Below are 26,708 nucleotides of genomic sequence, written 5' to 3'. Positions count from 1 at the left end.
ACTAGAAATCCCAGGATTCTGTAGGATGGAGCCATGATAATTAAAGTGGTGTCAAACTACATTATTTCTGAAGCGTAGATGCACTCCATATGCGTATTTGGTATAGAATGGGTCCCGAATTACAAATAGCCTTTGAAAACTGTGCGGTTTTTTAAAAAGACTTTAATGCAGTGGGAAGAAAACTGCTGAAATTGCTACCTTTGAGGAGGAACTTAGTGAGTTACCTCCCTAAGTTTGCCTGGCTTTGGATGACATGGCAAGCTGAAGTTGATCTAAAATGGAAACAAAAGCTCTCAAACCCTTCCTCATGGCCATGCTGAAGGAAGAAGTGCATGACACCGTGATGGAGGTTGATTGTAGATGATCCGCATAATGTTAAACATAAAACACATCTATTGTTTCAGTAATCTTTACAAAAGCCTCTTAAGATAGATCATGACTATTACATAGGGGTGGATACTGATGTCAGTGGAGATAGTGATTTTTCTAATGCTATACATTAGATAGTACAGTTGGCACTCAGTATTCCTGGATTCTTTATCCATGGTTTCAAACTTTCACAGCCTGAAAATATATATTAAAATATCGATCCCAAAAAGCATACCTTGATTTTACCATTTTATATAAGGGGCACCATTTTACTACTCCACTGTATTTAATGGGACTTGAGCATCCATGGATTTTGGTATCTTTGGAGGGTTCTGGAACCAAATGCCAGCAGATACCAAGGGCCCAATGTATATTCAGTATGCTCCTGGTAGAAACGGGGTTTGAACCACAGTGTTCCCACATCACAGCTATGGAGAAGAGGAGATCCAATGACATCCAGTGACAAGCCACCATTCAGCTCCAATTCTTGGCTTCTGAGTTAAGCCAAAATTTAAAACAAACAAACAAAAAATAACATAAACACCTCTCCCCCTAAAAAACCTGGGATTCTGACTTCCCTCCAGGTCATCAAATTTTGCATGTGTGTTGGATTACAGTGCATTCGTTGCCCTGTTCATCTCTTTCACTGGAATACTTTTAATGCTCTATGCATTGACTACTTTTTGAGATGGAGGAAAATTTTCCCTCAAACTCTGCAAATTAGGCATTTGTCTTAATCTGCATAACTAAGTAAATGTAATGTTTTTAATGGGGAGGGTCTGATTCAGGCACAGCTTCACTACACTCAGTTCAAGTGTACTCTCAATATACAAAGATGTGGAAAAATTGGTTCTTCGGGTTTGCAATAAAAACACATACCAGCTGTACTGACTGGCTTGCACCCATGCTGTTAACCCGCCAAGGCTCCTGCTCCAGTGCCTTAGTGCAGATGCATGTAATTTTTTAAAAGGTGACAAAAGAACATATAAACATGGCATATGAAACATAAAGTCAGCAAGGTAGGCAGCCAATCTAAACTTAACAGGGGTGGGTGGGAGGGAGAAGATTGAAGACTGAAGCATTTGATTTGCTTATATTTCCTTTTGGTCATCTAGTTATTTATGTATTTAATATATACCCTGCCCTTCTCCTGAGATGAGACTCTAAGTGGATTACAGGGCATACAATAAATAAATATTATAAATAACTCAAATTAAACACAGTCCAGCTAAAATAGTATTCACAAATGTTTATAAAACTATTACACAAAGAATTTTATTACAGAAGTACATCATTAAAAACTGTTTAAAATACATTTAAGACATAATTAAAAGACAGAAAGATAACATCACAGCACATTCAAAACACCCTTCTGCCTCCTAATTTAAACCTCAAAAGCTTGCCTAAATAAAAAAGCCTTTGCCTGCCACTGGAAAGAGAGCAGACAGGGGATCCAATGAACCTCCTGTGGAAGTCTGGGAGCAGCCACTGAGAAGGCTCTCTCCCATGTCCTCACCAAACATGTTTGCAATGGTGGTAGGACTTCGAGAAAGTCTTCGTTTGAAAACCTTAAAGACTGGCTCATATAAAGAGATATAATAATAATAATAATAATAATAATAATAATAATAATAATAATGAGTTTATTTATATTTCCCGCTTCTCCCAAGGATCAAGATGGGATTACAACAATAAAATAATACAATAATACAAAATACAGTCAATAAAACACTATTATTGAATTTACCAATTCCTATTAGTCCTCTAAAAATCGATTTATCAGTAGCCAATGATCATAGTCAAGAGTGGAATATCATTATAACAAGGACGTAGCCAAGGGGGGGAGTCCTTGAGGTCCGGACCCCCCTTCCGTTAGATAAAATGAATGGTGTGTGCTGCCACACCACCGCAGCAAAGCCCCATTATAATGGTGGCACTTAGTCTGCCCCCCCCATTCCCAAAATCCTGGCTACATCCCTGGTTATAAGCTTTTATATGGAGTCTGATGGATAAGCCCACCGGAAGAGATCCGTTTTGAACACCTTCTTAAAGGCCTCTAAGGTAGTGATGCAATGGATCTCTTCCGGTAGGCTAGTCCATAATTTTGGAACCACTGCTGTAAATGCCCTATGGGAAGTTATCATTAACCTAATGTTATGATGTTCCAGTACATACTTACCTGATGGTCTGAGAATGCGGGGCAGATTGCGTAGGGAGAGGTGTTCCCGCAAGTAACTTGGGCCTGAGCCATGTAGGGCTTTAAAGGTAATAACCAACACCTTGTATTGCACTCGGAAGCTAAAACCTTTTAGTTTGGACCTGTGTAGGGCTTTAAAGGTCATAACCAACACTTTGAATTCTAGCAAAGCTGAAGGAAACTTGGCTCAAGCTGCAACTGAAGGATCTACTTGAACTTCTCTCTTTATGACAAGTTGGTCTTTGTCTGCTCCTTCCTGTCCAACATGCTCCAATAAAGCAAGTCTTCGTGACCAAATGCTGTTTAGGGTCGTAACTGCAACATAGCCCTTCATGACCAGGTACAGACCTTTACAGAAAGGATGAGATCTTTTGATCTTCCAGATGTTTTGGACTACAGCCCCCACAATCTGTGGATCATGCAGGGTTAGACCTCTGAGAACTGATGCCCCAAAAACCAGGAGGTTCACCACTGCTTTAGAGGAGTGGTTCCCAACTTTTTGTCCTCCAGATGTTTTGGACTCCAGCTCCATAATTCCTGATGGTTGGCCAAGTTGGCTGGGGCATCTGGGATCTGAAGTCCAAGACAAACAGAGGCCCAAAGTTGGGAACCACTGCTTTGGAGTATGAATGTCAGCCTGCTGAAGTAACTCTTTCATTTGCTAGCACAAGGCCAACCAATACTTCCTGCTTAGGAGGACTCAACCACAGAGGGGAAAATGTGGTTCACATTAGGAAGGCTTCTGGAAACCAGCCACTGGGAAGGAAAAAGAGTTGAGCCTTCCAGCCTCAGCCAAGGAAGATTAGCATTAAAGCTCCAAAAAGCAACATCTTGGCTCTGGAACAAGAAGAATGGCTACAGGTAGCAAACCACCACCTTAGCCCACAAAGTTGTTTCTTCTGTCCGCTCTCATCAGTTTCCCTGGCAAGGGCAGGCAATGCCCGCTTGTTACATATTGGGGAGTGGAACACGAAACCAGGCACAGGAGCCTTGAGGCATGGAACAAAGTGTTTTCCAGTTGAGAGTCTTCCACATCAAAAGCCTTGGCACACATTTCTTGGAACTCCACATATGTGGTTCACACTGGCATCTACCAACTACCTACACCTTGGGTTGATCTCTGTGTAACCTTCAGAAATCAGGGAAGATATTTGGAAAAGATCCACTCAGCCTATGCCCATGTGGGAAAAGCAAGACTTTATCCAAACGGATGACCTATGTAACTTTCCCACTAACATGGGATGGGATGGGCCTCATTTGTTACCATGGATGGTAATTAAGAGACATACAATTTCCAAGCATGGTATTCCCAAACTGGTGCCATGACTGAGAGCTGCCTGGCGCAGCTCTTTTCCTCCAGCAGGTTGCCTAATATAATGTCTGTTTTTTGAAGGGAAATGCAAGGGATCTGATCTTGCACCTACAGTCTGATTCTCTGTCCCAGCTTTTCTATACACCAGACATGAAGAAAAAACATAACTTTGTGCTACTTAGTAGGTTATTATAGAAAGAAAAAAAAATGCTATAGACCCAACATATTTTGGCATAAAGCAGGAATGAGCAAATGCTAGAGCCTGGGGTGTGTGTGTGTCCACACCATGTCTTTGCAGGAGACTGGAGGGCCACTCTTCATCTCTGATATTTTTCCATCCTTCTGCCCAGTTGTTTTAGGAAAGACATTTATTAAAAGGAATAGTGATCTAAACTTCTGAGAGTGGGGGTAAAAAACTGCAGGCAAGGCCCTTCGTTGGCAAGACCCTGAGGAGCTTCTTTGCCAACCACTCTAAGGCGGGTTACAGACCGCTGAAAAGCGGTGGCCTGTACCCGCCCCTTTCCCAGGTGTATCGGAGCCTTAGTGGCCAGAGCAGCAGCCGCTGAGGCCCCAATCCGCTGCTTTCTGGGCCACGGGGAAGTGGCAAAAAGCCCCTTCCCCGCAGCCTGGAAAGGGGTGTCCTTGGGGCTTCAAGCCCCAAGGACACCCCGCGGCAGCAGGGAGGAGGAGAAAGGGGCTGCTTGGCCCCTTTCTCCTCTGCGTCGCTGGCGCAGCCATCTGAAGGCTGCGCCCAGCGATGCAAAGCCAAGAAGGAGCTCCGAAACAGAGCTCCTTCTTGCGCTGCGTAAAGGGCGCTCTAAGCGCCCTCGTGCGGTGCAAGGACGTCACTTCCACGCCGCCTCATTTGGAGGCGGCGTGGTCGTGACATCGTAATGGCGGCGGCCGTGTGGAACAGCCGCTGCCATTTTGTGCACGCTCTGCACGTGTTAGGGTTGGGGGCGTCGGGAAAGGACGCCTCTTTCTAACCCTAGCACGCACGGAGTGCGCACTTTTAGGCCCGTTTGTAACGGGCCCTAGTTTTATGTGGACAGCTGGGTAGATCTGATCTGGGTACAAGCATTGAAGGGCCGTGTTAACTAGCCCATCTGCCCCCCATAATCACTTTCAGAATGCACACAGGGGGTTATTCCGAGAGTATATAATGCTGGTACAACATGAGTTGAATCTGTGCTGTACACATGAATTTCAAATGCATCCGATTAAGATTTTTTGTGGGGCTGCCAAAACCTCCAATAATTGATCTCGGATATTTTTCTGAGTTTTCCTGAAAGATTTGCATTGTCAGCTGTGTAAAAAACTGATGTGGAGAGACTTGGGATAAATCTCTGCATGTCTTGAATGCGTTCCGAATACGTCCACATCACCGACTCCATCTTTATTCGCAGTGCTGACATGTATGGCCAACAAAACTTGCAGAGATCCACAGAGATGCAGTTACAATTTTAAAAAATAGTGTGAACAACAAATCGGGAATGCATGAGTGAGATTATTTGCTTATCTGCATTACAAACAAAAGTTGTAGATAACCCCTGCGGTTCCCACTTAGTGTATGGAATCTGTTGGAGTCCAGCCATTTTGATCTTTTTAGGGGCAGCAAGATGGACGTATGGGGAAGACAGGGTGTGTAAGGAGAGAGGAAGTGAGAAGGGACCAGCGATCTAAATATAGAGGGCAAAGCAGCCGACACAAAGAGCTCAAATGCCAGAGGCACAGGCCTGGGACCAGTATCAGCTCCACCCGGAGATGCCAGAGAAACGTGAAATGGGCTTTGCCCTCCTGAGGGAGTTCTTCACTGAACAGAGCAGCCACCTTTGTGGAAATTCATAAAGCCATGTAGTGAATCAGCTCCCCTTCAGTATGGGCACATATATGTGATTCTCAAAGAGTTAGCTGTGCTACATCATCATCATTGTCGTCGTCATCATCATCCCACTTTTACTCCCAAAGCTGGAACTCAAAGCAGCTTACAATTTAAAAGAATACAATTCAAACTCTACAAAGTCTGTTTCAGTATACAGAGAGGGAAGAAAAAATAATTCTTGTGCCGTCTTTAAGAGTAAGCAGTTAATCTGAGCGCCACTTTCAAGTTTTTCATGGATTTATTTTGGCATTCGCTTTTGTGGAGTTTCATTAGATTTGTTTCAGCAACTATAGTCTGTGAAAGTTGACACTGAAATTAACTGATCAGTCTTAAGGGGGACACGAAACTCCTGCTTTATTTTTCTCTTATTTCTACAAGATTCGGGGACATGAGAGCAACATGCATTTTGTTGAGCAGTATGCACCTGTGAAGTTTGTGGGCAATATACTACTACTACTACTACTAGTTTCTTTCTTTCATGCCCCTCCTCAAGCATATTAAAATAGAAACAATTAAAAATAAAACACATAAATCCAACAGTTAAAATACAATAATATAAAACTATTGAAGAACACTCGTAAGGGCACATTCTTTATACAGATTATATTATAAACCAGTACAGTGATCCCTCTGCATTTGCTGGGGTTAGGGGTGAAGGATGCCTGTGAATGTGGAAAAACTGCAAATAATAATAATAATAATAATAATAATAACACTATTCTTTTTACCTGGGAGAACACCTCTCTTGAAATCTCCAGGTCCTTCAGGGCAACTCTATGGTCAACATCTGCCAGAAGCTGATCATAAAATCATGCTGCAGGACCTACAAATGTCTAAAGAAGTGTTTTCTCTAGGAACCTCTAGGTTCTCCAGCACAACTCTATGGTCAACTTCCAGCAAAATTGTGCTGGAGGACCTAGAGATTCCCAGGGAGAACATATTAATCAAAACCTCAAATAATCAAATCCACAAAAGCCAAAGCCGCAAATGTGGAGGGCTGACTGTACTTCAGAAAAACACACATAGTGCAGGAACCTATTTCAGAAGTCCCAACTGTGCAAGCAAGCTAACATCTCAAGGTTTTTATTTATGATCATTATTTCTGAGATGTCTCACTCTGCTAGTCATGATAGAAATGTGGGGATCTTATTCCGCACCAAAGAGAGAGAGAGATATGGAAAGAGAGTTATTGCCCCCTTATCATAAACTTTCCAGGTTCCCACAATAGCCCCCTGCCTGGAATCTCTGCCACCCAACTCACCTTATATGGTGCTTCAAGCCTCCCATGCACACACATCTTCCTGGGCATTCAGAGACAGCTATTAATATATACTACTCTTGGCAGCCCTAGGCATTTCCACTGCCTTTCTTGGTCAAGTGCCCAGAGCCTAGGACTAAGGTCAGGTGTCCCTGTCCAGATTGGCAAGTGGGGCTGGAAAGCAGGTCAGGGTTAGACTGCAGGCCCTAGTGGCTCTGTGCCAGGGCTCAGTGATGCTCCTTATCAATGCTACTTAATACACATGGTCTTGCCACTGTCAGGTGTAAGAAAAACAAGCTGACAATCCTGAGTTGACTTGTTTGGATGTCATTTCTTGTAAACCAGAAGTGGAGTCTTTTTGCACCTTGGATCTGCAGTGTTTTGACCACCAGGATACACCCACATTTTACTGCTAAAGCAGCTAAATGAAAATGCTTCACAAGAAGGGGCCTAGCTCTGCATTCTGGGCTGCACTCACTCCTCTGATGTTGCTCTGCAGGGAAATACTCCCATTCTGTATAGACAAGCATCAGCCTGTCCAGGGGCCCCCTCCCATAGCTATTCCTTTAAGAAACAACACCCAAGACAGCAAGACTCAGCCTGCAATGCCATCTCTGCCCTGGTATGGGGAAGGAGGAACAGTAGGTAGAACTGAAAGCAGGTTGGTACTGGAAGAAGGCCAGGAGAAGCCCACAGAGCTGGGTAGGGGCCAGCCGCAGGCAGGGAATGTAGGGCAGGGAGAGGAAGAACTGAAAAAACTGCTAGGAGCATCTCTCTCTTGGGATGGTCCATCTGAAGATGAAAGGGGAGGGACAGGTTTATCCTCCTGCCTCCTTGATGTGCTGCAGGATGCCTTTATCCTCTACTGCTTCTCCTTAGCTCTAAACACTCTTGAGTCAAGCCTAGATCATGACTGGAGGAGTAACCAGATGTTGGCCTTGTTGGGTCAGCCCTCTAGTCTCTTCCTCAATGTTTCTGCCTGTCAGCTGATTTTGTTTACACTTGGGACTTATTCACACTACACAATTAGTGCACTCCAATTCCATTATAACTGCCATGGCTCCATCCTGTGGAATTCTAGGATTTGCAGTTTAAGGAGGGACAATGAGAATTCTCAGCCAGGAAGCTCTAGTGCAGTGGTCCCCAAGCTCTAGTGCAGTGGTCCCCTGTCCTCTTGGGCAACAACCCTAGCACTCCTGACATTTATTTCTTGATAGTAGGTCTACTGCCGTGCAGCAGCCAGCAGATCTATCTCAGCTGCACCCAGCTCACCACCATCTCATTCTCCTCCACCTTTCATGTGTGAATACCGTAGTGCGAGCTCAGTTGCTGTTCCCAGAGTGGCCAGGTACAAAGGGAGCAGCACCTGAACAGCAGATTGAGCCGTGCTCGGGAGCAACAACTGAGCGGCTGGCTGAGCAGCAACCTAGAAACTTCTCTCCCGTGCCACTAGCAAAGGCTGGAGTGAACGAGAGGCTTCTCGGTCACTGCCCAGAGAGCGGCTTGGTCACTGCTCCTTTTGCACCCGGTCACTGAGAGCAGCAACCGAGCAGCTGGCTAAGCAGAGACCAAGAAGCCTCTCACCTATGCCAGCCCTGCAGCAAAATTCAGAACAGGTGAGAGGCTTCTCCATCACTGCTTGACTGGATGCCCAGTTGCTGCCCCCGAGATGACCAGGTGAAAAGGGAGCTGCTTTTCCTAGGTGAGGAAGGACTCTGAATCTGAGAGAGACAAAGGACTCTTTTGAAGAAATGACCCAATATACTACATCTCCTCCTTCCCCAAAGATATGCCTTCCCCACACAACATCAAGTTGTGTCCCTGCTTCCACAACATTGGGCCCATACAGACAGGCTAAAATAAAGCTGCTTTGGATCACTTTGGAGGTATGCTGTTTAAATGATACACACATCTTAAGAGGCCAGAAACTGTGCCAAAGCTGCGCTCTAGTCCTTAGGACTGGAGTGCGGCTTTGGCATGGCTTCTGGCCTCTTAAGATTTGTTATCATTTAAACAGCATACCTCCAAAGTGACCCGAAGCAGCTTTATTTTGTTCTGTCTGTATGGACTCATTGGCCCGTTATATACGGGCAAAAAGTACGCGCTCTGCGCGTGCTAGGGTTAGAAATGGGTGTCACTTCTTGACGCCCTTAAACCTAATACATGCGGAGCGCGTAGAAAATGGTGGCGCCCGTTCCACATGGGGGGCGCCATGACTATGTCACCACCGCGCCACCTCCAAACGAGTGATGCAGTCGTGCCTCACGAGAGCGTCTGGGGCACTCTTTTGGCGGCGCAGGAAGGAGCTCCATTTCGGAGCTCCTTTCAGGATTTGAGTCGCTGGCACAGCCTCTACACGGACACGGAGGGGGGGGGGGCTCAGAGGCTGCCGTTGTAGCAGCTGAGGCCCCGATCCGGCGGGGAAAGGGCCAGTTACAGGCCGCCCCAAACGGGCGGTCTGTAACCTGCCATTGTTTCTTTCTCTACCTCTTCTTTTGGCTTGTCAGAAGAAAGAAAGCAGGAGCAGCAGCATAGCTCCAACCTTCCAACAGTCCAGCAAAGCTCACAAAGTTTAAGCAGGATCCCAAATGTGAAATTTCCTTTTTGCTGAGGCTTCTCCCTTGCTTCCACATGCTCTAACTCATCGCCACCACTGTCCTAAAGGCTGCTGGTTCCCCTTGTCTTTCTTGCATGTCAATAGTTTGACTGTAGCCCCCCCTGCCACCCCCTTTCCCTCACCACCATCCTGGATCTTTCCATGCCCCCAGGGGGGCATACCATCCACTTTGGAAATCACTGTTCTAGTGCCTGACAACAAGCCCCAAGATTCCACATGATGTTGCCTTGGCACTTAAAGAGGAATTTTATTGTTTTGTTAACTGCTCTCCAGTCAGCCTTGACTCATGGTGTCCCTTTGAATGAGACATCTCTATTCCTCCCTATCCACAGCTGTTCTGCTGAGGTCCTGCAGGCTCAGGCATGTGGTCTCCCTGATTGATTCTAGCCATATAATATGTGGTCTCCCTCTCTTTCTACTTCCTTTTACCTTCTCTAGAATTATTGTCTTTTTAAATGATTCAGGCCTTCTCATGATGTGGCCAAAGTACAACAGTCTCAATTTGGTCACCCTGGCTTCGAGAGAGATTTCAAGCTTGATCTGTTCTAGGGCCCATCTGTTTGTCTTTTTGACCATCCTCGGCACTCTTCTCCAGCACCACATCTTAAATGAGTTGATTTGTTTTCTCTCGGCTTTCTTCACTGTCCAGCTCTCACATCCAGGCATGGTGATGGGGTATACAATGTCTTGGATGATTCTAACTTTAGTGCTCCTTCATGGTTAACCTTCCCATTTCTATTCTTCTTATTTCTTGACTGCAGTCTCCATTCCAATCAGTGTTTGATCATAGGTATGGAAAGTCTTTAATTATTGCGATTTCTTCGTTACCTAGGTGAAATTTGTGTAGATCTTCTGAGGTCATTATTTATGTTTTGTCTGCACAAATGCTTCTTTGCACAATGTGTAACATATGGCAATAGGCACTTCACAGAGAATAGGACAATTGAAGGCTATTAGCATCAATGGCTAAAACAGAACCTCGATGTTAAGAGGCATTCTTCCTCTTAATTCAAGTTGCTAGAGGAGGCTGTGGAAGAGGCAGTGCTGCTTTTATGCCTTGCTAGCACATTTGTCAAAGGCATTGGGAGGCCACAGATGGGTGCAGAACAATTTCAAAAAGGCTTCAATATGAGGCTCTCCATGGTATAACAGCTTCTTGACTCTGTGTGCTTTCCAGAGGGACTATTCCTTTATGAAACATAAAACCAGCATGCCTATTTTCAACTGACATATGTTAGGAGAGTGCAAGTATCATTTTCTATCTCTGTGATGTTTATGAAGGATCTATTCCAAATTCCTAGCTGGTACACAAGAGACACCAGCACAGTTAATAATTTTAGAACAAATGAAGTCCATGTTTTATATTGGGCCTTGGGACAGGGGGCCTTTAGGGAAACACTGGCACCGAGCCACTTTGTGGTCCAAGATGGTGCAAGACATTTAAAATAGCCTTGGAAGCCATTAAGTGAGGTGTATGGTGCCATTGGCCCAAAAGTCCATACAAAGGAAGGCTGGAAAGAAAGATTGAAAGCACTGAGAAAAAGAGAAGACAAATCAAATATGATGAGAAGACATTAAGGAGAAAAGGAGGGACTTTTGAGAGGAGAAAAAATGCATAAGCTATTTTCCTGATGGAAGAGAAGTCCCAGTGTATTGCTATTGCTACTGCTGTGGCAAATAAAAAAGACCCAAGGCAAAAGAGTGGCAATACTAAAACACAGACACTGGAGGGAGGGGGTAACACCAAAAAATGGCTTTGCTTAGCTCTAGAAGTTTTTGATAGGCTTATGTTCAAGCACAGAATAGCTTATATGTATGAGTAACACATAGGGTTACCCTACTGAAAGCTGAAAAGAGCTCCAGCAAACTGGTAACAAGCAACATATGTTGAAATTCTCTCCTCCTTTACATTAACAGCCATTAAAAATACAGGAACCCTCTTGGGTTTTGAATATGGCAAGTCACAGAGTCTACACAGAATAATCACATGGACATTAAACCACTGAACATGATGGATCCTACCCCTTGGGTCGGAACTGTCTCCCAGTTCTAAAACCAACCATCTTGCTTTGCCTTGTGGCATAACCCACTTTTGTTGATGATACCCTTCAAGCTGAACAATTAAAGCTGCTTAAGCTGCCTCTCAGACAGAAAGACACTCAAGGTAAGGGTGGCCACATAAATGTCATTCCAGAAGAGGAAATGCATCAACTCCCTTCCCTGCAAAGAGGATAAAAGAGGACAAAATTGTGTAACATTTTACATATGAAATGTTCTCATTAGAAGACAGAATGACTAAATGGAGGCTATCATACTTTGAATGCATCATGAGACAACATGAGTCACTGGAAAAGACAATAATGCTGGGAATATTTGGATGAGTGGGCAAAGAGGAAGACCAGAAAACAGATGGTCATAGTCAAGAAAGCCATGGCCCTGAGTTTGCAAGACTTGAGCAGAGGTTCAGCTAGTTGTTATGGGATTATGCTTGCCCCCAACTGCTACTTTTAAATGCTGCAGGTCATCTTAATGGTTATTGGCCTTCATTTTGTTATTGTTGTTTATTTATGCCGTTTGACTTTATGATTTGTATTTTCTTCCTTTTTAGGGAATTTGGAAAGCCATTTTGTCCTAATAGGGGACCTATAAATACTTTAAACAAATAAATATCCACAGGCTGCCTGAGGACAGTCGTGATCAACATGCTGAACACTTCGAATGTAAAGAGGACAGCAAGGCCAGTTGTGAGTGTCAAAATGCAACCAGTGACCATGATAAACTCCATCCCGCCCCACACATATTTGCTACTTCTCTCTTAGATAGACTGTGTTGAGTCTTTAATTAAGTAATCCACAGAGTCTGTGTATTGTATCTGAAAATGTATTTTGCTGGAAGAGAGTGATATCGCAGATCTCATCTTGAGACTTTGACAGATTGCCCTTTCTGTGATTGTTCGGAAAGCTATTGTATTCCATTCCTGCCCCCACCATGTCAATAAGGGACTGAGTCCCATGACTTTCAAGTGTTGGGTATCAGCTTTCAACTTAGAAAAAAGAGAGGATAAAAGAGATGAAGATAGGAAAGGTATGCCTATGATGTGGACTGTATATGCAGCAAGTCCCCAGAAGTGCAGAAAGCCAGGATGTTGGTGTATTGGGGCCCAGATTCACCTTCTTGCAAGCCTCTAATAATTTTTAAAGGGTCCTAGTCCTAATGGCTATAAATATATGATTTATATATTACCTGGGCAAGTCTCAGAAGCTAGATGGATAACCTGAGTAAGATTTCCAGAGGCCAGGAATCTCTATTGCATTTATTTTGACTGCCATCCTTATTAAAACCACAATTACTACATTTATAGCCTTTTTTCCTTCATCTGAGAGCCAGCGTGGTGCAGTGGTTTCAGTACAGAAGTATGACTTTGGAGACCAGGTTTCGATTCCCAGCTTGGCCATGCAATCCAATGGGTAACCTTGGGCAAGTTACATTCTCTCACCCTCAGGGGAAGGCAGTGGCAAATCTCCTCTGAACAAATCTTGCCAAGAAAACCCCATGACAGGTTTGCCTTAGGGTCACCATAAGTCAAAAATGACTTGAAGACACAACAAGAACAATTGGATTCCTTCAAATCCAGCTAGTAAACACAGCCTCCTCCCTCTGCAATTTTATTCTCACCACAATGCTGTGAAGTGGATTAGGCTAAGAGAGTAAGTGTTCGAATGCTACCTAGTGATGCCTTACAATCAAGCAGAGATGTGAACCTAGGTTTTCTTGGTCTTAGTTCAAAACTCTTTATTTAATAACTATATCACACCATACAGCTTTCTTGATTAGCAGAAAAATCTCATAAGATAGTAAAAACTGAATAATTGCAGTACAAAACCTCACTACAAAATGAGAGAAACATTCACATCTTCCTATGCATAACTTACACTGGAAACAGCATTTAGATTTTATTCGCACATAGGTGCAGATATCATCTTGGTCTACACTTCCTTCCTCATACTTCCAGTTTAGTATTACAATTGCTGGCAAAAGCTGGCACTTGGATGTAGCATTACAGTAATCTGAGCCCACTTTGTTTTACGGTACATTGCCAGAAGAGACCGCACCTTGCACCTTCCTCTGGAAAATAGTCTTTTGTTCTTTGTTCTCCCAAGCCTTCAACCCCACCGACCAACTCTTCTTAACTTTCTCTGCAATGATTATTTTTAGTTCTTGTTAAATGTATTAGTGACCTAGAACACACTTCCTGGAATCAATGTCCGTATTTTTACAAAGCCAGTAGGCAATGTGACGAAGTAGACACTGGAGCCAACACAGTCTGAGTATTGGACTAGGACTTGGGGAGACTATAGTTTGACTCCCAATCCAGCCATGGAAACCCAGCATGTAATCTTGGGCATGTCCCATGCTCCTGGCTGCAGAGAAAGGCAATGGAAAACCCACTCTGAATAAATTTTAATAAGAAAACCCTATAATAGATTTGATTTAGTATTGCCATAAACTGGAAATTATTTGAAGGTACATAACAAAGCAAGATAGTGTAATGCAGTTGCTTGCATATTGGGCTGGTAAGATGGGTCATTCAGATGTCTTTTTTTAGTGCACCAATGCAAACAATATCATTCACACATTCTGGGTTTGTTATCCACACTTTGGAACCACATATATGCCCATCTCTGCAAATTTGATTGCTCACACATGCAAGTATTGGAATAAAGATGGAGTTGATGATGCAAATGCATTTGGAACACATTCAAAGCATGCAGCGTTTTATCCTGGGTCTGTTCGGGTCTGTTCACATCGGTTATTCACACTAATGGCGATGTGAATCTTTTTTTAAAACTAAGGGGGGGAAAAACAATATTGATTACCCCAGATTAAGTGGGGTTTTTTTGGCATTAATCATTAATTAATTAAACATTAATCATATGCATTTGGGATGCGTGTGAACAAAATTCAACCCAGATTCATCTTGGATTATGTTCACAGTGTAAATAACCCCTAGGTTCTAGTTCTCCATTGAGACAAAAAACTTCCTGCATGTCTGGGATGTTTCCTCGTACTTCTCCAATGGCTATTATCTTTCCTCTAAGCCCCTTCCCATGAGGAATAGCTGCTGTGTTTCAGTTCACCTACTTTGGCCAAAAGCCTCCATACCCTCTCTTGTGTGGCTTTATGCTACCTGCCACCAGGATCTTTACATCGATCCAGCTGTCAGTATCAGAAGTGTATAAGGTACTTTGATCATTACAACCATTAGCTTGTAATTTGGAAGTCACCTATTTCCCCTTTGTTATTTGATGTTGCGTTAGTCTGTGTAGTTTCTTAGTCTGTGTAGTTGGTAGAAGTAGTTTTGATGCATATCTTTTTTGTAGATTTTAGTGGTTTGAACATTGGAGTCACTGGACTCTGGAGAGCAGGGTGAAAATCCCACCGGGGTGACCTTGGGCAAGTCACAGTCTCTCACCTTCACAGGGACGTAGCTAGGATTTTAGGAAGGGGGGGGTCCAGACTAAGTGCCACCATTATAATGGGGCTTGAGTGCAGCGGCGCAGCAGCACACACCATTCATTTTTCTAATGGAAGGGACCCCAAGAACCCCCCCCCCCCTTGGCTACGTCCCTGACCTTCAGAAACTTCCCAAAGAAACTTGCCAAGAAAGCCCTGTGATAGAGTTACCATAAGTCAAAAATGGAGGTACACAACAACAAATGTTTTATATATTAACATTTATGTGCTAATAAACATTTATTTTTAAAAAGGTGACATTAAGGTGTAGCACTGATGATTCTCAACTCATATATTCCATACAGTGGAGAACAAACAGTAGATGTGGTTTACAATGGGAAACAAAGATTATATGATTATTTACAATCTCGGGATGTTAAATAAATTATATATGACTCATCACTACCATTCAGCACTTAAATATTTGGTTAAAGGCTCTATTAAAATCAACATAGTTAAGTACAGATCTAATTACTAAATGGGCATATGATGTGAGCTGGAAAGCACTTTTGCCTCCTCTGGACTTCAAGTGGCCCACACTGGTGTGTTTCGGTGCAACTGGAGATGACATTTTGAGAAACCAAGTCATTTCTGGGGCATGTCTCAATTTATTTATTTATTTATTCTGTTTCAGGATGGGAGCCAGAATAATGTTCAATGATAAAAAAGAAAAATCATTTTTGGGGGTGGTGTCTGGGAGAGGCACAGACAAATCTTTTTGTCCATCTTGCCACTCGTGGTCCTTTAAACTGGAGATGGCTGAGATTTGAACCAAGGATTTTCTGCACCAGAGAATGTATTCCATAACTGAGGTCCATTCTCCACCTTCCTTTAGAAAAAACATGGCAAGATTTGAAACTGGTATTCTGGGAATCTGACACAGGGTTCTCACCCACTCACAGCTAAACACTGCCAAGCCAGATAATTCACAATTCACTTGTGTGTGTGAGTTTTTGTAGCCAAAAGTGTTTATGCATGAACCAAAAGTTACTATTTCTTTAGATACTGAGAAGGCCTTTGGTAAAATTTACTGGCCATATATGTTCACTGCATTTGTTAATTTTAGGTTTCCTGAATTATTTCTAACTGGATAAAAAAAATTATACTCCGCACCAAGGGTGTGGGTTATGACCAATGGCCTTTTCTCATTTTTCTCTCCCACTGAAACAGGACACAAGGGATATCTACTATCTTCATTAATATTTAATCTTTGTTTGGAAGCCCTGGTGGCACAGGAGCCCTGGTGGCGCAGTGGTTAAATGCCTGTACTGCAGCCATTCACTCGAAACCACAAGGTTGCGAGTTCAAGACCAGCAAAAGGGCCCAAGCTTGACTCAGGCTTGCATCCTTCCGAGGTCGCTAAAATGAGTACCCAGACTGTTGGGGGCAAAGTAGCTTACTTGCTAATTAGCTTACTTGCTGTTCACCGCTATGATCTTTGGAATAGTGGTATATAAATAAAACAAATTATTATTATTATTATTATTATTAAGCCTTAGCGTGCACTGTTAGCCAAAATCCCATGATTTGTGCATGCTGGTTTAAAATTGAAAGAAGTCTTTTTTGCTGATGATATTTTGTTGCTTATTGTTAAACAACAGCCAGTGGCATACTAGTATATTTCGCATCTAGTGTGGACTTTATTTTAATATTGCCCCCCTTCAACAGCCTTTCTGGGTCTGGCGAGGTGCTAGCTAGAATCATAGAATCCTAGAGTTGGAAGAGACCACAAGGGCCATCCAGTCCAACTCCTGCTGTGCAGGAACTCTCAATCAAAGCATACGCGACAGATGACCAGCCTCTGTTTAAAGACCTCTAAGGAAAGAGACTCCACTAACTCCGAGGAAGGAGTGTGTTCCACTGTCGAACAGCCATTACTGTCAGGAAGTTCCTCCTAATGTTGAGGTGGAATCTCTTTTCCTGGAGCTTGTATCCATAGGTCCTAATCTCTGGAGCAGCAAAAAGACAAGCTTGCTCCCTCCTCAATGTGACATCCCTTCAAATATTTAAACAGGGCTATCACCTTTTAATTTTCTCTTCTTCAGGCTAAACACCCCCAGCTCCTAAGCTCTCTCATAGGGCATGGATTCAAGACCCTTCACTATTTTAGTCACTCTCCTTTGGACACGCTCTAGTTTTTCAACATCATTTTTGAATTGTGGTGCCCAGAACTGGACACAGGATTCCAGGTGGGGCCTGACCAAAGCAGAATAGAGTGGGACTATTACTTCCCTTGATCTAGACACCATACTTCTATTGATGCAGCTTAAAATTGCATTGGCCTTTTTAGCTGCCACATCACACTGTTGTGGTCTACTTGGACTCCTAGATCCCTTTCACATGTAGTCTCATTTAGCCAAGTTGTCCCCCATCCTATATCTGTGCATTTCATTTTTCCGCCCTAAGTGCAGTACTTAGGGTTGCCATAACCCGGTTGCAACCGGGTTTTTCCCGGTTTTGGCTGCACCTGCCCGGTCACGGCATGGGTGCAGCCAAAAACCGGGAAAAGCCTGGTTGCAGCGGGGTTGCTGGGCAACCCTGGGGCCTCGCTGCCCTCCTCCTCCTCCCCCGCGCATGGCTCCTCGCCTCCTTCCTGGTCCCCGCGGGGGCCAGGAACGAGGCGAGGCCGCGGCGATGGTCGGCGGCCTGCTCGCCTCCTTCCTGGTCTCCGCTGGGGCCAGGAAGGAGGCGAGGCTCTGGCGATCGCCGCCGGGCTTCCCGCCTCCTTCCTGGCCTCCGCTGGGGCCAGGAACGAGGCGAGGCCCTGGCGATCGCCGCCGGGCTCCCTGCCTCCTTCCTGGTCCCCGCCGGGGCCAGGAACGAGGCGAGGCCCAGGCGATCGCCGCCGGGCTCCTCGCCTCCTTCCTGGCCTCCGCTGGGGCCAGGAACGAGGCGAGGCCCTGGTGATCGCCGCCGGGCTCCCCGCCTCCTTCCTGGCCTCCACTGGGGCCAGGAACGAGGCGAGGCCGCGGCGATGGTCGGCGGCCTGCTCGCCTCCTTCCTGGTCTCCGCTGGGGCCAGGAAGGAGGCGAGACCCTGGCGATCGCCGCCGGCTCCTCGCCTCCTTCCTGGTCCCTGCGGGGGCCAGGAACGAGGCGAGGCCCCGATCCTGGCCTCCAATCGCGGCGGGGCCCAGGCGGGGATGGAAAGCCTCCTTAAGTGGAGGCTTTCCCTCGCCGCTTGGCCTCTGCTCCCCGCCGCGATCGCCAGGAAAATGTAGGACAGAATTTTCAAATGTAGGACACATGTTTGTGTGTCCTACATTTGAAAATTCTGTCCTACATTTTTCCTGGTTTTGAGGTCCGGCGCTATGGCAACCCTAAGTACCTTACATTTGTCCGTACTGAATTTCATTTTGTTAGCTTTGGCCTAGCTTTCTAGTCTTTTCAGGTCATTTTGAATTTTGATCCACCCTCTGGCTAGTTGGCAATTTACTTTTCCGCTTGACTAGCAAACCTGCCAGACCCAAACGGCAGCCCCTTTCTACCAATGGCTGATGGTGTGGTGGGCTCCTGCTGCCAGAATGCCTTTTTCCTGCTTGGCTAGTAGTCTAGCCAGACCTGGAATGAGTTTTTGTGTGGCAGCAGCTGTTGGATGGTGGAGGTGCCCTGGCTGGCAGAGGAGGGAGGCCAGGGAGATGTTGGGATGGATGGGAGTGATTGACCCACTGGATGATCACCCCCTCTTAGTGTCATCCAGTGCACCCTCCCAGTGACATCCCTAGCCATAGCAGTTGAGCCCAGCCTTAATGCAATTAATAATTTTGGTAAAATATCCATTTATTCAATTAATTGGTATAAGTCAGAAATACTACTAGAAGGAGACAAGACAGATTCCAGTGTATTTAAAGCATGATAGTTTCAATGTTGCCCAAATTCTATTACATATCTGGGTATAATCATTTCTAGTGATATATCTTAGATGATTAAACTTCATCATCAAAGGCTTTCAAGCGGGCTCTGAAGTATTTTCCTAGAAAGATCCTATTGATGTGAATGGGTATCAAAATGGTACCACATGTTTTGCATTCTTGCAAAATACAGGCATAATCCAGGGTCCAAAATTCTGCCACATATTACAGAAGCACAAGATTAGATGATGGGCAGAAAATTCAGGATCAAAGAAATATCACCCTTTTATTCTCCTCACTCTAACTCTTAAGGGTAGAAAGACCACACTGAAAAGTTAAAAATGTAAAAGCCATAAATATTCACAGGTTATAACAGAGAAATATCAGAAGTGAGAGAATGTGAACAGGCTTCCTAGTAATCTGGGGATGGTACGTACATGTCTTTTTTGTCTTCCAGATGAATAAAATGGACCACAAAATAAGACAATTTTGTTTAATTTGCATAACCAGGTTGCAGAATCCAGATTTTCATGGTACTGAATTCTGACTACTGCTCTGTAAGCACAGAGTAAGTTGTTGTTTATGTCTTTGTAGTGTCCACATGGCCCTGGTCAAAGTTAACAGCAAGGGAAGGAATCATTATGAGTGGTTTTGTGGCCAATGGAGAACCGACCATCTATATGGCTTTGTTCCAGTGTTTGGGAAATTACTTTCTTTGAACCACAAATCCCAGAATCGCCTACCCAGTATGGCCACAAAAGTAAAAAAAAAAAAAAATCAACTCTCTCATTCACTGAGATGGAGCCACATTGCAGATGTAGGAACATGATTTACAGCTTGCACTATTGTGGCTCTGGACAAAATTGAGCCTTCTAAATTTATGGACTTGAACTTGGCTATTATGAATTCAAAGATATAGCTGTGTTAGTCTGTAGAATCAGTTATGTAGAAAGATCTTGTAGCACCTTTGAGACTAACTGAAAGAAAGAAATTGGCTATGATGAATTCACCTCTTGTCACAAACTCACTATGTATCCTCAGGCCAGAGGCAGGAATCATGTGGCCTTCCAGATGTCATTGGACTGTAACTCCCAACAGCCCTAGCCACCAGGAGCCAATGGTGTGGAATGCTAGGAGCTGCAGTTTAACAACATCTAGAAGGCTCCATGAATCCCATCTTACCTTGCAATCCACTCTCTTAGGGTTTGTCTACATGCCCTTAGAATTCCCCACAGCCTCACTGCATCCTGTTTACATAACCCTGAATTGGGCACGGACTGTCTTCATGACGTCTGCACCCGATTGGGTCTTTCCTCCCCTTAACCCAAATTTAAAAACCTTATCTTTTACTCTAGGTTTTTAGCTCTCTCTGCACCAACATGAGGCCTCCTTACCATGAGGTGCTTACAAGCTGCCAGGCAATGAACCCCCTCCACTGTGGGTACTCTGAGGTCAGAACAAGGTGCCCAGTATCAATAACATGGCTGGGCACCTTGTGACATCAGTGGTGGTGCCAGGCAATGAGCAGGGATTGTGTGGGAAGACAGCAGCCACTGTCACTGCAGAGAGAGCACAGGCGACAGTGTTGATGGTGTCTGGATTTGTCACCAGAATATGCCAGCAGAAATTCCGCCCAGTGAAGACAAGCTTGTAGTTTCCATAGCTCCATGATGGGGATGGTATCTCTGACCTACCTTACAAGACTGTTGCAGGAGTTACCGAAACACAAGAAATGTGGTAGAATTCAAAGACATAGCTGTGTTAGTCTGCAGAATCAGTATGTGGAGAGATCTTGTAGTACCGCTGAGATTAACTGAAAGAAATAAATTGACAGCATGAGCTTTCCTAGAGTTGAATCTACTTCCTCAGATGCGTGCTGCCAACTTCTTTCTTTCAGTTCGTCTCAAAGGTGCTACATACCAGAGATGGGAAACTTTTTGAAACTCGCTAGATAAAAAGCCGTGAAGCCGATTGCTTTACAGACAGGTGTCCCCTGTGGACACAGCCTTCCTTGAATCAGTGGAAACCAGTATCATTGTAGGGGCAAGGGTGATTCAAAACAGCTCTTTCCCTTTGTCCCAGACATTTCTTTTCTCTTTCACTCTCCCTTTGTTTTTTCTTGGGCAATGTTACAGCACACAGTGCAGCAGACCATTTAATTTTTGTACTTTTTTTTTAAAAAAAGATGCACAAACATAAACAATGATGTGTTTTATGACAAATAGATGACTTAAAATCCTTATCAGATTTCACTCAAAGCTCGAGTATGTTTGCAGTGTGAGGAGAAACTTCCCAGCACTGTCTTAGCACTAATGTTTTAAAAACACAAGCCTCTAGCTCCCAGGGCAGCAAAACAGAGAGGACTAAGGGGAAAGTAGACAGCATCCAGCAATGTTAGGAAGAAGAGGTTCAGCACAGAACTGGGAAAATTGAACTTTGGGGATTATGTGGGCCCTTGGTATCTGCTGGAGTTTGGTCCCAGGACCCTCCATGGATGCCAAAATCCACGGATGCTCAAATCCTATTAAGTACAATAGCATAGTAAATGGTGACCTTTGTATAAAATGGCAAAATCAAGGTTTACTTTTTTGGAATTTATTATTTTTTAAAATATTTTCAAACCGTGGATGGTTAAATCTGTGGATATGGAGGGCAGACTGTATAACTCCCCGAATCCTCAGTTGGCACGTGGGTGGGCATGTTGGATGGGGGACTCAGGGAACTGTATTCAGGAAAATAACTTTTCCAAGCTCTGGTTCAGCGTCAGCCCTGCTGACTTAACTCTGTTGTAACGCTGCTGTTTCCAATTCTACTGCTTTTGACTTCACATCTGTCCCCAATATCCAAACACTTCCCTTCCCTGCTGTGCTCAGCACCACCCTGTCCTTCTCTTCACCTCCATTCCAAGTTGTTTCCTGTTGGTTGGATCACTATTTGTGTGTGTATTTCTGTGTGTGTGTGTGATTTAAAGAGACAGGAACTTGACTTTTCAGGCTGTGCTTGATTCAAACTTGGATTCCCCTCCCTTTATCCCAGCACCTTTAGCACAATTCTGCCCTGATTTTTACCTTAACTCCCTTACAGATTAATATTCAGCGCCATCATCCAAATAGCCAGGACTTTGTGAAGCACCAACTCTAGCACTGGAGCATGGCATATAACTTCTTGAGCAACTTATCTTTAACAACAACAATAACAACGCAACAGGTTTCTACCCCTTAGAGTTTGAGAAAACATGGCTAGTGCCCTAGGAAATGCCAAAAGCGGTTGCCAGATTATATTTCTATGGTTAGGGCTTGAATGTCAAGACTCTGACCTTGGCCCTTGATGAGAACCTCATGTTTTCAGTCAGAGGGAGCTCAAACAGATCTTATTGTATGAAGGGAGGTATTGTTCCTGGGAAATGGCTCCACAACATTTCATTCAACCCAGATCCTAGGACTGATTATCTCAATAGGTCTCATGCAGGAGGGGCTTCTGAATGGATTAAAGCCATCTCCCTCCAAATCTGTTTAGCTGCCTCAAAAGTAGACCAGAATCCACTGTTTGTAAGTACAGCAGAACTAAATCTTGTCTGGCTGAAGCATGGCTTTTATTTAAATGATGCTCAATTCTTTTAAACAGTGGTGTTCTAAGGTTGATTTTAAGTCGGTTGACAGTATCCTGCCCCAAAGCAAGATTGAAATGCTGTAATAAATACAATGAAAATGATGGTGTTGTTGCAGGATGCCCACCCCCTTGATTTCTTAGTAGTGCCAACACAGGGTTGGAGTGAAGCCTTTGCTGGAAGAACTAGCAAACACCCTCCACTACAATAATACTTCCAAGCAAACACTCTTCACTACAATAATTCTTGTGAGCAAATACGCTCTGCTGCAAACACCTTCTGTTACAATCAGCCTTGCAAGCAAACACCCTCCACTACAATGATCCTTGTGAACAAACACCCTCCATTACAAACACTTTCCATTACAATATCCTTGCAATAAACACCCTCCTCTACAATCATCCTTGTGAACTAACAACCTCAGGTACAGTCTTCTTTAAATCGTCTTTATGGCCTTTATGGTCACTGCTAAGTCTTTAGCTGCTTTTTCAACAGCAACCTCTGGCAAAGAAGCAAAAAGCATCCTGCAAGAGGATGGAAGTGAACTACCAGAGCTTGGAGAACATGCTTTTTTGGACTCCAGCTCCCAGAAGCACCATCAGCAGAGCCGCTGGCCCTTTTGGCTGTGGGATTCTACCTGTAATGTTTCTACGCTCCAAACTACACTCTGCTATAAGGGCAATAAATTGACTTGCAGGGAAGTCAGTTTTCAACATGGATAACTGAGCAGGTTTAATTTAAAGAGACCCGAGATCTTGGCATGCCTGCCTGGAAAATGAGGCATATTTACTTTTATCCATACGGTTCAGTGCTAGACACTTAAATGATCAGGTAGCTTAAAAAGGTACATTAAAAACTTTTTTAAAAACTCCAAACAAACTCAAAGAAGCTGTGAGCTGCAACACAAACACTACACATTAAGCAACTGCAAAGTTACCAATTAGGTGGATCGGAGTTACTCAATCTAGGCCTGGATTCAGGCTTTCAGCCAGAGAAGCCTAATCAGTTTGCAGAGCAGATTCCTGCTTTCTACCAGGCCAGAGAAATACAGCCACAATGACATGAACACAAATGGCCATCGAGCCAAGTTACCCGACGTTATACACATCCACTGTAGTAAGCTGGCACGTTCCCTGCGTTGCTAAGGGGAGAATTTTACTACTTCCTTGATGCTGCATATTCCTTGTCGCATAATCATCTTTCCCTCCCCACTTGAGATGGCAAAATGTAACTCTCTGTCTTATGCCATGGGTGATGTCGGTGCATGCCAGTATTGAGCAATGCCATGCTCCTACTCACCCAAAAGTAGGCACACGATATCCACAACTAGCAAGGTCTTCCTGGGCAGGACTCTTGGAGGGGCAAAGTCTCCAGGCTCAGGCCGAGTCCTCGAGCTTTGCACAGCCACCTGGACATGCCCTGGGTCTTTGGACCAGTGCAGAGGTGGCGGCAGTGGCTGCTGTCGGAGGAGCTCACAGTGTTCTTTTTGCATGATCTTTTCAGGCCAGCCTGTTCCTCCCGCTGCTCCACAGGATCAGATGGGATCCAGCTCTTTAACTCTTGCAAGGCAAGCTGAATCCAGGGCCTTCCTTCCTTCTCCAGGTGGGGCTGAGATGAAATGGGACCCAATCGCCAACTCCTGGCAGGAGAACCAAAAACCAAAGGGAAGGAAGTCTCCAGTCTTCTAGTCCCTGGTGTGGGTCACAGGAGGAGGCGAAATCCAGACTTTGAGCTCTGGGGTGTGGCACATGTTGGCTCCAGTTTGGCAGGGTCCTGGAGTGGCGATCCCTCTGGATTCCAGATCACTTGGGGATCAGAGAGGAAGAGAGCAGGCAGCCTGGTGAGGAACAGAAAGAAACAAACTCGCTGACTTTTCCCATCATGGTAAACCCAAAGCCTCAGAGACCCACAGAAGGGGCAGGACAAGGGCAAAGGGCAACTTCTGCGACCATGTGGGCATTTTGCCCAGAAGCAACTGCTTCACATGACAGACATTGGCCGTTGTATTATACTGTATTGTTTTGAGCTGATCATTGGCTGTAATAAATTTCATATTCCTTACAGACATGTGGGAACCTGTGAGGGTCCATGCCCAGGCAGAGAGCCAAGCCAACAACAACTCCACCACCATCCATCTCACCCAGGCACAAAGGCAACCTCTCCCTCTGCAAGGGTGACCAGATGCCCTCACCGCCAAGGAGGTCAAGGCATCACTGAAATGGAGTACCTTCCAGGATAAAGGGAGGACACGGCCCAAGAAAAGCACCAAAACACTCACAGACAGGGTGACCAGGCACCCTCCTTTTCAAAGGCATGTCTTCAATTTCAACCTCCTGTCCAGGAGGAATGTCAAAATGTCCTCCATTTGGAGGAGCAGGAAGTGCTATTTCTAGGAGTGTTTGGCACTTTTCTTGGGTCCTTTCTTGAAGGTGCCTTGTTGTCCTTGGCGGTTGGGACATCTGGTCACCCAAGGGACAAAGCATTGCCAAATGGAGGACAATCAAGGAAAAAAGGGAGGACATGACCCAAGAAAAGCTCCATACGCTCACAGACAGGGTGATCAGACATCCTTTTTCCAAGACATGTCCTACATCTCAACCTTCTGTCCAGGAGGGATGTCAAAATGTCCTCCTCTTGGAGCAGGACCCAGAAGCACACTTTTAAAAACATTTCTATGAGTGTTTGGAAGTTTCTTTTGGGTCAGGTCCTCTCTTTTCCGTAAAGATTTGGTAGTGCTGCCTTGTCCTCCTTGGTGGGGCTGGGACATCTGATGGGTCTAGGGATAAGGCACCTACAAATGGAGGACCTTCCAGGAAAAGGGAGGGCATGACCCCAAGAAAAGCGCCTAGACAGGGCCTTGCAGTCCTGTTCAAATGGTTGACCCTGGTCAAAAGGGAGGGCATCTTTGGAATCCCTCCTGGGCAGGAGGTAGAAATGGAGGACGGGTCCTCCAAATGGAGGACCTTCCAGGAAAAGGGAAGACACAACCCAAGAAAAGCCCCTAGGCAGGGCTACACAGTTCTTTTCAAATGCTAGGCCAAATGCGAGACATTTTTGGAATCCCCTCTGGGCAGAAGGTGGCAATGAAGGACGGGTGCTCCAAATGGAGGACCTTCCAGGAAAAAAGGGAGGACATGACCCCAAGAAAAGCTCTTAGACAGGGCAACTCAGTCCTGCTCAAATGCTGGTCAAAATGGAGGACATTTTTAGAATCCCTGTTGGACAGGAGGTATAAATGGAGGGCAGGTCCGGGAAAAAAGGAGGACACGGCCCCAAGCAAAGCTCCAAATACTCCTATAGACAAGCTGTGGAAAGCTGCTCAGCCCTGCTGAAAAGTTGGGAGGACTTTTTTGGGGGGGCACCCCTCCTGGGCAGAAGGTGGGGATGGAGGACGGGTCCGGGAAAAGGAGGACGTGGCGGTGGTGGGGTGTCATCCTGGCTCCCTTCCCCATCTCAAGCAGGGGCTCTGGGACAGAGCCTCCCTGCGATCCCTTCCCCTTGCCTTGCCTTGCCTTGCCTTTCTTTCTATCCCAGCGGGACCTGCAGCACAGCTCCGGATCGGAGGCAACTTCTGGGTTGTCTCCCTCTGGCTTCCCAAGCCCAGCTGGGCTCAGTCCTGGACTCTCTCTCGCCTCCTCCTTCCTTTCCTGGCGGCTCCGCCTTTCCCTTAGCCTCCCAAGGAAGGAAGGAAGTCCAAGCCAAGCTGCCTCCACCAGGCAAGGCAGCCTGCAGCAGGGCTCCTCGGTGGGTTGGGCTGCTGCTACTGCTGCCGCCACACTGCAGGAATAATACGCTTCGACCCCGCTTTAACCGCCCTGGCACCAAGGCTCCCAATCAGGCACTTAAACAAAAAGGTCGAATAATACAAGAGAATACAAATAATGCAAGATATAAAAGGAGTGAAATCAGGGTCTACCAAATCCATAGAGAACAGGGTTTGGAAGGGAGGAGGTGTCTTTAATACAAGCATATAGATGAAGCATACACACACACACACACACACACACACACACAATAAAAGCACATATAACAGAAGCAAATATATATATATATATATATATATATATATATATATAAGCCCACCTGATGCAAGCATATATAT

At 45.0% G+C, this 26,708-nt stretch overlaps 1 protein-coding gene across 5 annotated transcripts in view; it reads right to left on the bottom strand.

Annotated features, from left to right (window-relative positions):
- LOC149323040 (phospholipid phosphatase 3-like) overlaps positions 1-26,344 on the bottom strand; it is a 42,616-nt gene extending 16,272 nt beyond the window's left edge. For 2 of the 5 annotated variants that reach the window (XR_016272368.1, XM_089486428.1), the window contains exons 1-2: positions 26,114-26,344; positions 23,906-24,443 (exon numbers count right to left, since the gene is read on the bottom strand). Coding sequence is in view for 4 of the 5 variants with exons in the window: in XM_089486428.1 (XP_089342554.1) it covers positions 23,906-24,098 (193 nt within the window). In the remaining variant the exon portion in view is untranslated. Of the gene's footprint in view, positions 1-23,905; positions 24,444-24,884; positions 25,090-26,113 lie in introns of those variants that run through there. The other 3 variants (XM_089486446.1, XM_089486437.1, XM_089486454.1) reach the window with 3 other exon arrangements.
- Between the last annotated feature and the right edge of the window lie 364 nt (positions 26,345-26,708).

The sequence above is a fragment of the Sceloporus occidentalis genome, unplaced genomic scaffold (genome assembly GCF_023333645.1).
Source record: "Sceloporus occidentalis isolate IW3139 unplaced genomic scaffold, rSceOcc1.0.p SCAF_1, whole genome shotgun sequence".
In the NCBI taxonomy this organism is placed as follows: Eukaryota; Metazoa; Chordata; class Lepidosauria; order Squamata; family Phrynosomatidae; genus Sceloporus; species Sceloporus occidentalis.
The sequence above is the reverse complement of the archived record's forward strand: the minus strand, read 5'-3'. Positions and strand labels throughout refer to the sequence as shown.